Source organism: Castor canadensis, chromosome 11, assembly GCF_047511655.1.
Source record: "Castor canadensis chromosome 11, mCasCan1.hap1v2, whole genome shotgun sequence".
Lineage (NCBI taxonomy): Eukaryota > Metazoa > Chordata > Mammalia > Rodentia > Castoridae > Castor > Castor canadensis.
In genome coordinates this window covers 114,475,666-114,492,435 of record NC_133396.1, presented here as the reverse complement: position 1 = coordinate 114,492,435, position 16,770 = coordinate 114,475,666, and the positions used below count along the sequence as shown (strand labels likewise).

The window sequence follows — 16,770 nt, the reverse complement described above, 5'->3', positions numbered from 1 at the left end:
CAGAGACAAATAAACAGCTCTGAAATGAACACCTTAAAGCTGTGACTCTTCTACCTAGACTGAAAAGTAAACCAAGAAGAAAATTAGCAAGTTTAATGTAAAGTAAGCACTTGAAATGTCTATCAGTATCAAAGTAAACATGGCTTTTGTGGAACTATAAAAAACTGCAGACTGAAAAAAAATTTTTTAAACAGCAAAATTATGTAGTTTCCTGTCGAGATGAAGTTGGGCTATGAAAACAAGAATCACAGTAATTTCCAAGGGATACTGAGATTACCAATCACTCATGTTTTACTATTTCCTAGACTACACATCCATTTCTCCTTTCTTTTCCTTAGCATGTGCAATTCATGTTATAAAGTTCTTTCTCCAATAGAGCATGTAAAGAACTACAGGTCATTTTTAAACAGAGGCTACTTTTAAAAATATTTAAAAAAAAAAGCAGGATTCAAAGATCGATGATTTAGTTTTGACCCTTAACACTTCTCAATGCCATTGCACTAAATTTATCTTATTGATACTTCAGTTAAATTTCATATACAGACATTGGAAAGAAAGACTAAGCTAGAAAGTAACAAAGCAGTAATCAAGATTGAAAGTGACATGAACTCTCAATAAGAGATCAGGAAAAAAAAAAAAAAAATGGGCCAGGAAGGAAGAAAAAGATCAGTAAGCCAAGGGTTGGAAGGAAAGGCTATCAATACAGGAAGATGTCACAAAGGCCTAACAATAGGGGGGAAAAAGTACATTATCAAAATTTTTAATACTAGTCAAAATTTAAAACTTTCATTGGGGATGTAGCTCAGGGGTACAGTGCTTGTCAATGCACGAAGCTCTGAGTTTAAGACCCAGCACTGCCAAAAAAAAAAAAAAAAAAAAATTCCTATTTTTAAGATGATGTTTAAGGATTAAAGATCACACAGACTCCCACAAAAAGACATGGGAGGTTTTGTTTTGGTTTAAAGAAAAAGACCAAAAGGATTAGCAGAATAGGAGAAGCCAAAACCAAATTCTAGAAACAGAAAAACATATGGAAGCATCCCCTATCCACTCCATACAACCAGGTCACTGCCTCTTTTCTACCTAAACAAAGAGTTGATGTTCATGAACAAGAGGGTGTCTAGATTCTGGTAGTCATCAAAAGGAGAAGGGGAAAGTACTGCAGTGAAAACAAGTGAATGAACGATACCCAGTGAAGGCCCTTAGTAGCCTTCCTCCATTTTGCTCCAAAGCCCTGGAAGCCAGTCCTTCATACTTTAGGGAGGTGACTGAAAGAAACTCCCCTTGCGAAAACTGCTCCAAGAAAGAAATGTTCAAGTTAGTGACATGGAGGCTCTTCAACCAGCCCAGTCAGCTCATCTCACAGTGACGATCGACTCTTGCTCTTAGAGCTTCCCAACACTCTTATAGTCTCTGATATGAAACCAGCAGATAACCAAAGCTAACCAGACACTGAGAATGAGAATGGCCTTTAATATGAAAGAAAGAAACCACAATAAACCACCTGGGGAAAGAGACACTAGAACAGAAAAGAAAAAAACCTATCATTGATATTATAACCATGAAACATGAACAGGAAGCTATTTTGAAAATGTAGAGAAATCTTGGAAATATGATAGCATAAATGAAAAGCTCATCAGTAGGGCAGGAAAGTGAAGTTGAGCAGATCTACAGAAAAATAGAGCCAAAAGACAAGGTATAAAATAAGAGAGAAAACAAAATTAGAAGACCAGTTCAGTAGGCCCAATATCTGTGTAAGAGTTTCAGAGAAAAAAAGAACATATATAAGAGACAGGCTGGGGTTGTACCTCAGTGGAAGACCACATGTTTTGCATGCAGGAGGTGGAAAGGAGGGAGAGAAGAAAATACAGCAAAGAAATAGAAAGAATTCAAGAATATTTCCCAAAACTGAAGGAATGAATTTCCAGACTGAAACCGTCATACTCTTTCAATGAATATGCATGAAAATAGACCCAAACCAAAGCATACTGAAATTTCAAAGTTAAAAAAAAAAAAAACAACAATAGGTCATAGCCAGGCACGGTGGCAAATGCTTATAATTCTAGCACTTTTGAGGCTGAGGCAGGAGGACTGCTAGTTTGAGGATGGCTGGAGCTACACAGCAAGACCCTGTCTCAGGAAAACACATATACACGTGCAGCTAAGATCATAAGCTGAGTGGAATGGTACATACCTATAGACCCAGCCACTACTCAGGAGGCTGAGGCACTTTGCCCTCCACAAGTTCAAGACAAGCCTTGGCAACATAGTGAGAACTTCTCTCAAAAACATAATCAAAACCAAAACCAATCAAACAAAAAAAAAAGGGTCGTATATAAGTTCATAAAGTTCCTCTTTATTTTAGTCCCTACTGAGGGAGCTACCACAGTACAGTATAACAAAGCAAGAGAACAGCCAGAAAGAAGGAACAGCTGGCATGATATTGGGCACTTGCAGTCCCACACTCAGGAGTCTGAAGCAGGAGGATATCTCGAACTCCAAGCAGCACAAACAACACAGAAAAACACCTGCCTAAAACAAAACAAAGCAAAACAGGCAGGCACCAGTAGCTGAAGCCTATAATCCTAGCTACTTGGGAAGCTGAGATCTGGAGGATCACAGTTTGAGGCCACCAGGGAAAACAGTTTGCAAACAGTTTGAGAGGGTTCAATCTCCAAAATAATCAGAGCAAAATAGACTGGAGATGTTGCTCAAGCAGTATAGTGCCTGCTTTGCAAGGACAAACTGATGAATTCAAACTTCAGTACCACCAAAAAAAATAATAATAATAATAATAATAATAATAATAAAAAAATTAGAAAAGGAAATGAGGGGTAAAACAAAGCAACCACAAGGAAATCAAAAAGTTGTAAGAAAAAAGACCTCATCTCCAATCATGGAAAGACAATTGATGACATCTAAAATTAAAAACTAAAGTAGCAACAGACATTTTCATTTAGAGTTATAGGCAATGAATACCAAAAGAATTATCTAAAAGGCAAAATTTCTCCAAAGATTGAAAAATGGAAGAAGATAGGGGAATACTGCTGTTCCTCTTCAACAGATTCTACACAATTGTTTGGCCACAGTAAAAGACACTTCATGTCATAAATTTATTAAAACTTAAATCTATAAACTGGATTACTAAAAGGTACACCAATGTTACCCTGACTGTAAGTTCTAAGCATATTTATTAGTAATAACTGCAGCAACAAAAAGAACCAGTTAATAATTCCTTTATGTTTCAAAAAACTGACTAAACACAAAAAACTAAAAATAAATAAATTCAAGACACATACGAAACAAGCAATTATTTCTTGAGGCAAGACATCACACAATCAAGCAGCAATCCCAATAAAGAATGACAGCACACAATCACAGAAACCAGGTTTAAAGCATGGCACTGTTAATGATTTGCCTTATTATAGTGTCCAAGCATCCGCTTCCAATTAGTAATTAACAATTCAATTTCCAATATTCCTCATTTGATTTTCAGTTTTTTGTTTGTTTGTTTTAGAAAGCTGGATTCAATGAAACACAGGAATTATAGTTAGTGAACCGTCACACGACTCAATGAAATACATAATTTTATTGCTCTATGTCCTCTCAGCACACAAGGGAACAGCAAAATGAAGGTAGCCAAGTCTTCCCTTTGCCACCAAAAACAGAGGACATACTTTATAAAACTAGAAATGTATGTTCAACTTGTTTGCATGAGCAAGTTTTTTAAATAAATGTGATTGTGCTTCAAAGCTGTTTAACATCTTAGTTGTAACATTGAATATGCTAAAAGCTATATTTAAGTAAGGCAAATAAAAGCATTAAGTGATACCTTCTTACAGAGAACTCGCAGCTTGAAAGCAGAAAAATGAAATGCAGAATGTTCATGAAAGATTTAAGGAAAGAATTATTACCATTTCCCATAAATCCAAGTTTGTTTGCTTCAATTACTGCTACTTATTGGATGGTTAATGCCTTTTATCTATTTTTAAATGGAAAACATTCCATTTTCCTGAAAGACTGCAAAATGATTATATCCTTCAGAAATTTTTCTGTCATAAGCACAGTGATGATTTCCATATGTGTATTATTCAAAAGTCAAGCAAAGAAAGAGAGTACTGAGCTACATATGTACCTTTTTGTTAAATGCCCAGATTTTGTCCCATTCCATGTTCACAACAGAACGTGAAGAGCCCTAGAAAACAGTAACAACAAACAAAACCATTTTAAGCTTAAGAAGTATTAAGAAAACTTTATTCCAAGCCAGGCATGTTTAGAAAAAAATAAATCCAACAAATACTTGCAAATTTATTTCCAACAAAATTTGAAACTTGGCATGTACGAACTAATTTGCTAACCTTTAATAATTTTATTATTAAGCTTAGTTTGCAGACTAGTCAGAATCAAGAGTTATACATTTTACTGAGTAAAAATACTTCTGCTTCTTTTCACAACCCTGTGTTAGGAATTTAAGACATTCCTAATTTTCCACTATTTTAAATAGTGTCAAACTTACTCCTTTAATAAATCTCTACTCCCGAGTCACAAGGGACCAACAAGAAATAGGAAGAACAGGTATAATATTAATAACTAAAGGGATACTGATAGAAATACTTGAAAATTCCAACAGAGAAGCCAGAACAGAAATCGCAACTCACCTGAGCAGCAATAAACTGCTTCAGTCCTTCAACCGTCATCCCTCTTCTCAGAACACCACGAACAGTAGGAAACCGGGGGTCATCCCTAGGAAATATGCAGACTGCTAAATGCCAAGGAGATTTTTTATTTCATTTTTAATTTTTTTTTTTTTTTTGGTGGGACTGGGGACAGAACTCAAAGCCTTATGCATGCTATGCAAAGAAACCTAATGGGTAATAAATTATATTCAGTTTATTAAATATTTATCTTATTTTACATTTGGGCTAAGAACTGTTTTCTAGTTACACATGGCACTAAAATGAATACACTGTGAATTCAGGACCCTCATGCCTCAGCCACCAAGTGATGGGACTATGGGTACAAGTTCTTGGTTACTATTATGTTGACAAGAATGTAAACAATTTAAAATAATGAATTGCTGTTAATTCAGATAAAAACAGTTTTCTTAGACTTAGACTTAAGTATAATCCACATGAACAGGTTTCATTTATACAGATACACAGCTCCAAGATCACTTTCATTTATATACTTATCTTTCTTATAAAAATCTCACAGAATGCTGAGCACCAGTGGCTCATGCTTGTAATCCTAGCTACGTGGGAGGCAGAGATCAGGAGGATTACAGTTCGAAGCCAGCTAGGGCAAGTAGTTCAAGAGACCCTATCTCAACAATACCCATAAAAGGGCTGGTGGGAGTGGCCCAAATGGTAGAGTACCTGCCCAGCAAGCATGAGGCCGAGGTTAAACTCTGGCACGGTAAAAAAAAAAAAAAAAAAAACCCCAAAAAATCTCATACAGGCATGCTACAGAAATTTTCAAACTCTTCTTAGAGACTGAATGTATTAGGCAAGAAGTCCACAAACTAGAGCCCTCAACACCAAGGCAAAGACCACTTAAATGTTCACCTCAACTCAGGGATATTTTAGCCTTCCTAAGACCCAGCTGAAAGAAAATCTCAAAGCCACAGTGGAGTGTGGAGAGTAGTTACCAGAACTATGAGAGACCAGAGTCTGCTAAATGCTGAGATGTGCAAAGGATGTAACCTCATACTGTTTTCCATTCTTAAGTACCATGTGAGTACTCCATGTTTACAGCACTAAACAAGGGTGGTGGTAGTGGGGGGGACCCTAGGTACTTGTTAAAATGAAAGTATGAACCAGGAATCCTACTGGCCTACACACTGCACTACCTCCCAATCATACCTCCCACCTCCAAATAGTTTAAAAATCTTGGGAATACCACTTCCTTAATCTGTCAGTTCTACATATGCCAAACATACCATCCATCTACCAATCCCTCGTTGACAAACCACGTGAGCTTTCTTTTGGACAGCACTGTGTTGTTGAGATTGAGGCGACTGTATTCCCAGATATACGGTTTTCTTATGCCTAAAGCTTCAATGATCCAGTAAAATTGCTCATCTCTGTCATGGTATTCTGTTGTTCTCAAGGCATGCGTAACACCTTCGATGCTGTCAACTATCGGGCAGGCAAAATCGTATGTTGGATAAATACTAGGAAAAAAAAATGTTTTTGAAAATCAACAGTAATTATTTTATCCTTCTATCAGATTAAACATTTATAAGTAGCAATACTAATTTAAAATATAATTCTTGGAGGTAGGGGGGAGAAATGGCCCGAACAATGTATGTACATATGAATAAATGAATTAAAAAATATATATAATTCTTTAGAAGTTTACAGTTTAAAAGCCAACAGGTTCAAACCCCAGTATCACCAAAAAACAAAACAAACAAAAAAAACTTACCAGTTTTTGAAAACAAGTAAGCTATTTGAAAAGCATGTGCCAGGCGCTGGTAGTTCTCACCTGTAATCCTAGCTACTTGGGAGGCTGAGATTGGGAGCATCTCAGTTTGAGGTCTGTCCAGGCAAAAAGTTCAAAAGACCTCCATCTCAATCAATAGGTAGGTGTAGTGGCATGCACCTGTCATTCCAGGCTATGCAGAAGCTGAGATCAGAAGGACTGTGGTTCTAAGTCAGCCAAACAAAACCAACCAAATTGCTTTCAAGACCCCATCTCAATAAAAAGCTGGGGGTGGTAATGTGCACATGTCACCCCAATAATGGTGGGAAGCCTAAAACACCAAGAACTGTGGTGCATGCTGATCTGGGCAAAAAGTGATACCCTAATCTCCAAAACCAAAGCAAAAAGGGCTAGAGATGACTCAAGTGGTAGAGTGCCTGTATAGCAAACACAAAGCTCTAAGTTCAAACCAATTTCTGCAAAACAAGCAAACAAACAAAAATACGCTGACAGGGACTAGAGATGTGACTCAGCAGTAGAGTGCCTGAGTTCAAACCCCAGCCCCACCAAAAAAAAAAAAAAAAAAAAAAAAAGTGTAAGAAAAATGTATTCTATTGCTTACTGTATAAAATAAGGTCCTTTTTAGAAGGGGCTTCCTTTTCAAGAAAAAATTTTGGAGTCAGGAATGCAGTTCAGTGGTAGAGCACTTGTCTAGCATGTGTGAGGCCCTGAGTTCAAGACCTAGCACCACAAAAAGGGAAAGAATGAACAGACACCAGTGGCTCATGCCTGTAATCCTAGCTTCTTGCAAGACTGAAATCAGAAGGATAGAAGTTCCAGGCCAGCCAGGGGAAATAGTTCTTGAGATCCCATCTCCACAAGAACCAGAGCAAAATGGACTGGAGGTGTGGTAGAATGCCTGCTTTGCAAGGGCAAAGCCCTGAGTTCAAACACTACCTCCATCAAAAAGAAAAGAAAGAAGAAAAAAAAATGATGTGTTAAAACTTGAAAATCCACACAGAAAACTAATCAAAACTTGAAAAACGTCAAGTTACTTTCTTATATTGTTTCTATTTCTGTAAATTTTTATACTATCACTGTTATGAGCATATCCAGAAAAATCAGTTTACTAATACATGAAGAAAAGTATCTTCGTCTAAAGATATACACCACAATGTCTAACCAATACACAGAAAGCAAATTTAGGAAGATTCAAGGGTTTTTACAGATGAAAGTTGTTGGGGTTAACAGTGAGAACAGTCATGTTAGGAACAGACCCCCTCCCCCACACCTTGCAGGTGGTTTACTTGAAACTCCCCACCAACCCCAAAGAATAACAAAGGGACAGGTGTTAACCTTTATCTCTCCAAATGGGTGCCAAGAACAGGTGAGCAGATAGTAACCTAACCACAGCTTATCTTTCTTGATTGCCCATCAACAGTACCCCTTAGTGACCTTCCTGGTACTTTTCCACTAGCCCCCTGTATCTAGCCCAAGCCTGTGTATGGCAATGGGCTCTAGCTCTCTTGCTGGGGTCTCCATCCACAGGGCTCCTGCCTGAACAATAAACCCTGTGCTGGTGTTTGAGCCATCTCTCTGCCTTTTCCATGGCTATTTCTAACAAAAGTGACCTTGGAAATAACCTACTACTATAACCTTAACTGATGAGTAAGCAACCCCTGAAAGGCTACATGACTTCCCAGAAGGCCAACTGGACAGTTAATCTGCAATAAGCACAAAGATTCAGGTATCCCTCTATGCTGCCTCTACTCCATGTTTAAAAGCACAGAAAGCAGCTAGCATACTGAAAACAATACACTTACTTGTATTTATTTCCAGTTCTTGGATGAGGTTGAATCTTGCAGCGGTAAAGGGTTGGGTCCCTCAGGCACCCATTGTTACTACTCATGTCAATTTTTGCTCGCAAACAACAGGACTGACCAAACTGGCTCCCTTTCTTCATTTCTTCCCACATTTGTAGATTCTTCTCAACAGCTACAAAATGAGAATTATATTACAGCTCATATATTACTAATGTGGTTGAACTTTAAAAGTCTCATAATTTGACACAAATTTTCACAGTCCTAACTATTGGGAAGGTGAAGACTGGGGGGGGGGGGTGGTGGTGGTGGTGTGTGTGTGTGTGTGTGTGTGTGTGTGTGTGTGTGTGGTGTGTGTGTGTGTGTGTGTGTGTTGTTAGTAAGACCCCATCTCAACAAATAAGCCAAGTGTAGTGGATCATAACTATAATTCCAATTATGTGGAGGCACAGATAGGAGGATTAGTCTGAGGCTAGCTAAGGTCAAAAAGTGTGAGACCTATCTGAAAAATAACTAAAGCAAAAAAGGGTTGGGATGTAGCTCAAGTGGCAGAGTACTTACCTAGCAACCACAAGGCCCTAAGTCCAAACCCCAGAATCACTAAACAAAACATGAAACAAAACAAAACACTGCTATAGATCCAATATCAGACATTGAGAGCAAATGAATTTTTTTTTATGAAAGAAGTCTCACAAAACATTTAGGAAACTGCAGTGCTTAGGACACAGAAGCAGGAGGATTACAAGTACAAGGCTAGCTTAGGCTACATATTGAGACCCTGTCTCAAAAAAAAGCAAAAAAACTAAAAACTAACCAACCAAACAAACAAACAACAATATATCTAGACAAACACTCTATCAATATGTTTTAGAAAGGTCAAATTAAATTAAGGGTCCAAGAGAAGTATACAGTCTTGAAGGTTCTTCTTATCTGATGTGTACCATTTTCCCATCATGGCACAACTAGTCAGCCTTTCTCTTCTCCCCTGCACAAGTTTAAGATTGTATCTTTAAAGCAGAAGCATTCTCCTTCTTTGTCACTTCATGCCCAGGGGACAGAGCAGTTTTGCCTAGCCCTCAAGGCCCACAGGCACTGGCAATGTAGCCTGTGCCTGTCTAAAGAACTCAGTTCAAGCTTGTGAACAACCTGAAAGTCCCTTTAGCCATCTCAGTGGGGACAGGAAACCCTTGGATGGAAAAAAACGAGGTGACAAAAAAAGACAGTGAAGGGCTAAAGGTGTGGTACAACTGGTAGACTGGTTGCCTAGCAAGAACAAGTGTTAAGACCCTGAGTTCAAACCCAGCTACCACATTAGAAAAAAAAGAGTACAGAAAATAGTGAGAGAAGACAGAAAAGAATTTAATTCCAGAGACAAGGAGTCTATAGCCATGGTTCCACCTATGTCAGAATATTAAAGCCAGTTCTTCTAGGAATAGGAAGAACTACTGAACAGTACATTTTTGTGCAAACTTCTAAAGATACAATGGACATTTCACCTGCATTCAAAGAATCAAGACAGGTGGAAAGGTCCAGTTGTTAATTATCTTTGAAAATGTAAATAAAAAAGAAAGGCTTACTACAGCAATTTCAGTTTACTATACTTTCCGAATATGACACTCGAGACTTAAATATAGTGTGGAAGTTCTGGCACCATAACTATGGAATTAAAACAGCCTGACTTGGGAGCTTAGGAGACAAGTCATAAATAAGAAAGGTATGCTCTTATGCTGGGCATGGTGGTGCATGCCTGTAATCCTAGTACTCGGGAGGTTGAAGCAGGAGGAAACAAGCTCAAGGCCAGCCTGGGCTACAGTGGGACCCTGTCTAAAAGAAAAAAAAAAAGGTATGCTCTTTAGTCAGGTGATATTTCAAAGAAACAGGGTAGAACCGAGCTTGTATATTAGATTTATATGTACCCACATGCTGAAAGGAGGACATGAATGCTAATAGCATTACCATCAAACATTTTAGAAATATTAAGCATTTATACTGAAAGAACCTAAAGTGCTTGGGGATGCAGTCCAGCAGTATAGCACTAGCCTAACATGCACAAGGCCCTGGGTTCCAGCCTCAGCACTGCAAGAAAAAAAAAAACCTGTAAAATATTGCAGAAAGAACCCTTCAAATCAAAACATACGCAAGACTTCGTATAACAAGTAAGATTCTGAAGGCATGGACACTACACATCCAATTGTGATGGTGCTAAAGCGGTAAGAAGGTAAACATGACAGACAAAGAAAAATGATTTCTAAGAGGTGAATTAATGTAGAAATCACAACGTCAACTATGCTTCACACAGCATCTTTCAAAATAAAGAAATTATGTACTAAGGAAGCATAACACAAAAGTATCAATTAGAATATCAGACAGTAAATGTGTCTTACAGTTCTTTCTGTGTTTAGACTCTATCCTCTGTTCACGCTCCGCTTTCATCTGCTCAGCAGGAGTATCATCCACGTAAGCCTTCCCTTCCTGAATTAGTTTCTCTGCATATTTCATTATAATCTCAAAATGATCTGAAGTGTAAGTAAACTGGTCTGGTTTGATATGCAACATGGCAACATCTTCCAAGATAACCTGCAATAAGAAATCAAAACAATCATCAGTGCATCATTTGCATTTTCTTGTACATTCTCAATCCTTGATACTGAATTTTGAGCAAATGTAACAAAACACTATCCGTCTTAATAAAGTGTGTGAAAATGGCTGTGGATGTTGTATGATAGATCAGAAAAGAAAAAAAGGGATATTCATTATATGAGCTTCCAAATTCCAGCTGCGAAGGCTGACCTCGTGGTGAAGCTTTCCGTTTACTCTGGAAAAGCTGTTACTGTTGGCCATGCTGATAGTCATTTGCCCCTCTGAACACACTGCTGTGCTTCTGAATAGAGGTGACAAGAGGCTTGAAAACCACATTTGCCAATACCTACTAAGACTGTACGATGAAAGCAAAGCCTGCTTCCAGGGAAATTGTTACTCATGGAAAATACAGTAAATTCTACATCTACAAAAACAAATTTTCTTTGGTATGGGAGTTCAGTACTTCTTGGCCTAAGTCTCAGATACAGAATATATAGGTGAGGGGAAAGAAGCAGCTATGAAATAAAGTTTATTTTATACCATGAAGATATCAGATCACATCATCCTCTATTAATTAACTTTTCTTTTTTTGTGGTACTGAGGTTTGAACTCAGGGCCTCACACTTGCTAGGCAGGAGCTCTACTGTTTGAGCCACATTGTCAGCCTTACTTAACTTTTCTTAAAAAAAAAAGTTATCACTACACTTTAAATTACCTTCTCAAAATCTTCCTTTTCTTTTTCGGGATTTGTGTCATCAAATCTCATGATGAGTTTCCCTTTAAAGTTCACCTGGTAGTGCTGGTTCAGAAGTGCAGCTTTTGCATGCCCAATGTGTAAGTAACTGAAACAAAAACATTTCACAAAGAAACTTATTAACATGTCTTAACTAAATACATAAACTTAACCTTTTTGAAAAGATGATAACTAAACAACTTTCTAACTGGTACTCCAGTCATATTTTACTTTCCAACAAGTACTATGATAGAACATCTGTCTCTGAAACAAAAGACTAGAACATTTATAATATAGTATATAATATTAAGAAACAACTTCAAAACCTTACAAAGGAGCAAGGTATCTATAAAATATTATAAACTTTTTCTTTTTTTCAAGAGAAATGGTCATTTAGTTAGAGGAAAGCTGCTTCTGAAACTACTTCTAGTGCTATGTGTTATTAATAAGGCTTGACTACTGGGGGCTGGAGTGTGGCCAAAGTGGTAGAGAGCCTGCTTTGCAAGCATGAAGCCCTGAGTTTAAACCCCAGTACCACAAAAAAAAAGACATGATTACTCGGAACTGGAAAACAAGCTAACACTAGAGAGAAGTACCTCTGAGACTGTCATTGTCACTGTGATGGCTAAATCAGAGAGCACATGAGAATTATGAAGCCAAAGAAGTCAGGTAAGGTGGTGGATGCCTATAATCCCAGCACTAGGGACACTGAGGCAGGAAGATAGCAAGTTCCAGGCTACAAAGTAAGACCCTGTCTTAAAAAAAAAAAAAACCTCTTGACTTTTCTTCTATTTTACAGCTCTTGTCTTCAGTTTTTTCAAATGCCAATAAAAAGATTTTAACTGAAGGATCTCCAAGGTCTCATCTAGCAGCAAACTCCATGAATCAGTCTATGAAAAAAACTTCTGTTCTTATGGGCAGTTGATGATTAAGGGATAAAGTAATTATGACAGGCATTGCTGATAATAGCAATAACAGTGGGTAAAAAGCAATATCCTGAGTGGGGTGTGGTGGCATACACCTATAATCCTAGCACTTGGGAGGTTAAGGCTGAAGGATCATGAGTTGAGGTCAGTCTGGGCTATGTAGAAAGGCCCCGTCTCCAAAAAGAAAAAACAATATCCTATATCATTATTGTTGAAAACACATTTGGCTGAACAGAAAACACAAGTTATATAGCAAGTTTGAATAGCTCTCACCAATTTAAGTTTTAATTGCTAATGGTAGCAGCAGTTACCCTGTTTTAAGACAGTCACTTAATTTCACAGCACACCTTTGATCTCAATTTTTATCAATATGGGAGGGAAAATACTATCCTTTATGTCTTTATGTCATTCTTAAAATCAATTAGTAAACTTTTTCTACAGTGCTGGGGCTCCAACTTATGGCCTTATGCATGCTAAGCAAGCACTCTGTCACTGAGTTGTACATTCCCAGTCCTAAATCAATCTATGTTTTAGAAATTTACACAGCAGTCTGCATCAGTGGTTTACCTGTAAGAAGGGCTTACCTATACAAGTTAATACAAACAGTACAATGCAATGCACTTAGGTTATTCAAGACTTCCTACATAAAACAAACAACTGTGTCTATGTATCCCAAATGAAGTCTCAGAACAGAAAAAAAAAAACCTAATGAAATCCCAGAAAAGTATGGAGTTTGGTAAATGATAATATCTATCATACTTGTTCATTAGTTGTAACAAATGTACCATATTAATGTAAGATGTTAACCTTAGGAAAACTAGAAGCAATGTATATAGGAAGCTGTACTATTTTTTTAACACTCTGTAAATATAACGCTCCAAAAATAAAAAAGTTTAATATAATAAAAGGCTATGAATTCTCAAAAAGAAACAGAAACACTATGTGCAGTTTTCATGTGCACACTGTATGTATGTGTGTGTTTTAATCAGTACGTGGTATAACCATTGTCAAAAAAGAAAAATTAAAAATAAAACAGTACTGACCAGTGACTGTGTACTATTTGACAGTTAATGTGCTTAGCTTTACATACAGAATCAACTTAAGAAGGGTGGTGAAGGTTGGGATATAGCTCAGGCAGGGGAGGGGGGAGAGGGGGAGGGAAGGAAGGAAGATTAAAAAAAGGTAACAATAAAGATATGATGTCTGAAACCAAAATAATGTGTGCCATTCTAAGAAAGCCAAGACTCAAGAGAACATGAACTATTAAATATTCATAAGGCAAATAAAACAATCATCTCAAGAGATAATGTATATTGGAATAGCTAAGGAAAGTAAGAGTCATGATACTTTAGTTGCCAGTGGTGCTGAATTAGGCTTCTGACATGCACAACAGAGACACACAGTACAAATTTTAGCTTGTAATTCGAGAGCCAGATGGAAGATATAAATTCGGCCAGTTATTAATACATTGTATCAGTCAGTTTCTAAAACTGACTGAAATAAATAATGCCTTCCTCACAGGGCTTGGTAGTGTCTGCATATAATAGGCGCTAAATAACCCATTAAGAATAAGGAAAAAAAAAAAAAGACAGAGTTAAGCCTTTTGGCTTTCATGTACACAGAAAAGAAAAAGTTAATTAAGGAACTCTTTAGCAGTATATGGGATTATGACCAAAATTATGAATGTTAAGAAAAACTGAATATTGATTTATATTCCAAATTCCTACCTCTATTAGAGCATCATCTCTGAAATTCACATAATTTAGAACAGATAAATGTATTTCAAACTGTAAATATGTAAACACAAGGAACTCACTATTCTAAGAAATGACAGTTACAAAAATGTAAAAGGACTCAAAAAAGGATAAATGGTCACTATAAACAGCTAATACTTTTTTTTTTTGTGGGACTAGGGTTTGAACTCAGGACTTCATATTTTGAGCTACTATTTTTGAAAGCAGTTTTTATCCAATTATTAAGGTTACTACTCAACAGGACAAGTATGACCCTCTTATACTAAATGCACAGAAACAGCCTATTGGACAGGAAGGACTCAAGATGCCTTTGGGAATGAAGCCATGTAAATAAGTGTTATAATTCCACTTAGTCAATTATCAATCATTCATTGACCAAGTCTGTGAATTTTTCAGGGTCATTATTTCTTTCATTTCTTTCTACTGTCCAGTTTAATGTCTGAATCAGCCAACTTAGAAAAATTAGAAAGAAAATGTGGAATTCTACAACTGATTTTATTATGAGATCATTTGCCAAGAACTATAAAACACAGTTAAAAGAAAGTTATCTATCCACAAATGTCTATTGTCTACATATTCTATTTATCACAGAAAGGTAAGAATTTGGCTACTGAACACGAAATCTAAAAAGTTGGAAAAGTAATCATCTTATTTATCAAAGTATAATCCAGTGCTCAGTGCTTATGTGAGGATTGCATCATTTATTATATTAACATCATTATTATATTAACAGCATTCGAAGAACTCTATTACAACACAGCTTGACTATTTTACTTCACATACTAAGACAGATGTGTAAAGGCAGAGATTCCCCTCATCCTTAGGAATCCTGATAAGGCCTGAGACAGCCCCAGCCTATGGCCAACAAACAACAGTATTGTTTTTCCTAGTAAGTTATTAGATAATTATTCCCTATTTGTGCCAAGAATTAATGGGCTTGAAACCTGTTGATAATGGAAAGAACTAAGTAGAAATGGGCTTTTCAGCATTCTCCTTCCTTTATTTGGGAAAAATATAATGTTACCATAACTTCTATTAATAGAAAATATTGCTCAGGGTATAAACACAAATCCTTACTGAATAAAAGCACTCAAATCTCAAAATATAAATAAAATTTAAACCTTTCTATTTATGGACATTTTCTTATTTGTAAAATTTTGGGATAAAATTTAAATGTTGTCTTTTCTATTACCTTAATGAACTAAGACTACAAGTTAACTAACATTAGCTCTCAATAATTAAACTACAAGATTAGAATTTTAATTTCCAACATCAAAATCTTAACTTATGCCCTTCTATAATAACCTGTTAAAATTATAAGCATTTAATGACTTCTAAAGCTTTTCCACTAAATATGAGTGGTATTTTCTTACCCACTAGCCTCTGGAGGAAATCTGACAGTAACCTTTCCCATCTCTGCACCTGGAAGCTCAATAAATTTCCCAACATCCTGTTTTTTCTCAGGTGCCTGAAAAACAACATCCACAACAATGTTTAAGAATATATTCATTGAACCATACTTAATGTCTATTATGTGCCAAGCACCACACTGGTTACAGGCAAAATTATGACCAGAACATCATCCTTGCACTTGAGGACTCAAAATCTGATGAAGGAAATGAAACCACACACCAGTTAATAGATATTTACAGTGTTATTAAAGTGCTCAAAGTTAATCAACAGTACCTAGACTACCTGGAAAAGCCTGAAAGTTGGAAGAACCAAGCTGGATCTTGAACAGTAAGTAGAAATGGATGAGATGGAAAGAGTATAGGATATTTAAAAGTAAGAACAAAGGCAGGAAGAGCAATGCAATGTCTATGATGGGTACACATCCAAAGACGCTGAAATGGATTAGGTCCAAAACGTCAAGGAATGTTAAATCTCGGCTTTTATGCTTTAGGCAATGGAAAGTCCTCAGGAATAGTGAAGTAATTTATTTGTATGTTCTAAAACAACACCCAGGACAGCGCACAGGCAGAAACAGAGAAAGATGAGACCAAGTAAAGAAAGATCAGTTATGAGATTATGGTATTTAACAAAACAGGAGTTAATGGGGCCTCAATAAAAGCAACAGCAGTAGAGCAGGACAGAAAGCCAACCTCTAGATAGGAAAAGTAATAACGGGACTTCCTGATGAGTCAGATGGGGAAAAAATGGTGACAGATGAGTAAAGACTTTTAGCCAAACAACCAAATTGACTATGGCCCCTTTATCCAAGCAGGCAATAGTCTTCAATTTTATTGCATAAGATAAATCTTCATTAAACAGAAACTTTACTACACATGCCTAATACGTAAAACAGATCAAACTAGAAAGACTCTAGGGAAGAGCACCTTTGCTACTACTACTTTTTGTACCACATTTTGCTACAGAATCAACAAAAAGGCTCTGCAGAATACCAGGATTCAATGAATGGTTTGAACATCATAAAAGATGCAGGAGGAAAAAAATCAGTACAGTTGTAAAATAATGATAACAGGGGATGGGAGTGTAGCTCAGTGGTAGAACATGTGCATGCATAAGGAACTGGG

At 36.8% G+C, this 16,770-nt stretch overlaps 1 protein-coding gene across 3 annotated transcripts in view; it reads right to left on the bottom strand.

Moving 5' to 3' along the window:
* Eprs1 (glutamyl-prolyl-tRNA synthetase 1) overlaps positions 1-16,770 on the bottom strand; it is a 67,421-nt gene that overhangs the window by 40,298 nt on the left and 10,353 nt on the right. For 2 of the 3 annotated variants that reach the window (XM_074048290.1, XM_074048292.1), the window contains exons 6-13: positions 15,610-15,704; positions 11,539-11,665; positions 10,628-10,820; positions 8,247-8,418; positions 5,939-6,172; positions 4,659-4,743; positions 4,136-4,195; positions 3,833-3,853 (exon numbers count right to left, since the gene is read on the bottom strand). In XM_074048290.1, the coding sequence (XP_073904391.1) occupies positions 3,833-3,853; positions 4,136-4,195; positions 4,659-4,743; positions 5,939-6,172; positions 8,247-8,418; positions 10,628-10,820; positions 11,539-11,665; positions 15,610-15,704 (987 nt within the window). The remainder of the gene's footprint in view (positions 1-3,832; positions 3,854-4,135; positions 4,196-4,658; positions 4,744-5,938; positions 6,173-8,246; positions 8,419-10,627; positions 10,821-11,538; positions 11,666-15,609; positions 15,705-16,770) is intronic. The other variant, XM_074048291.1, reaches the window with a different exon arrangement.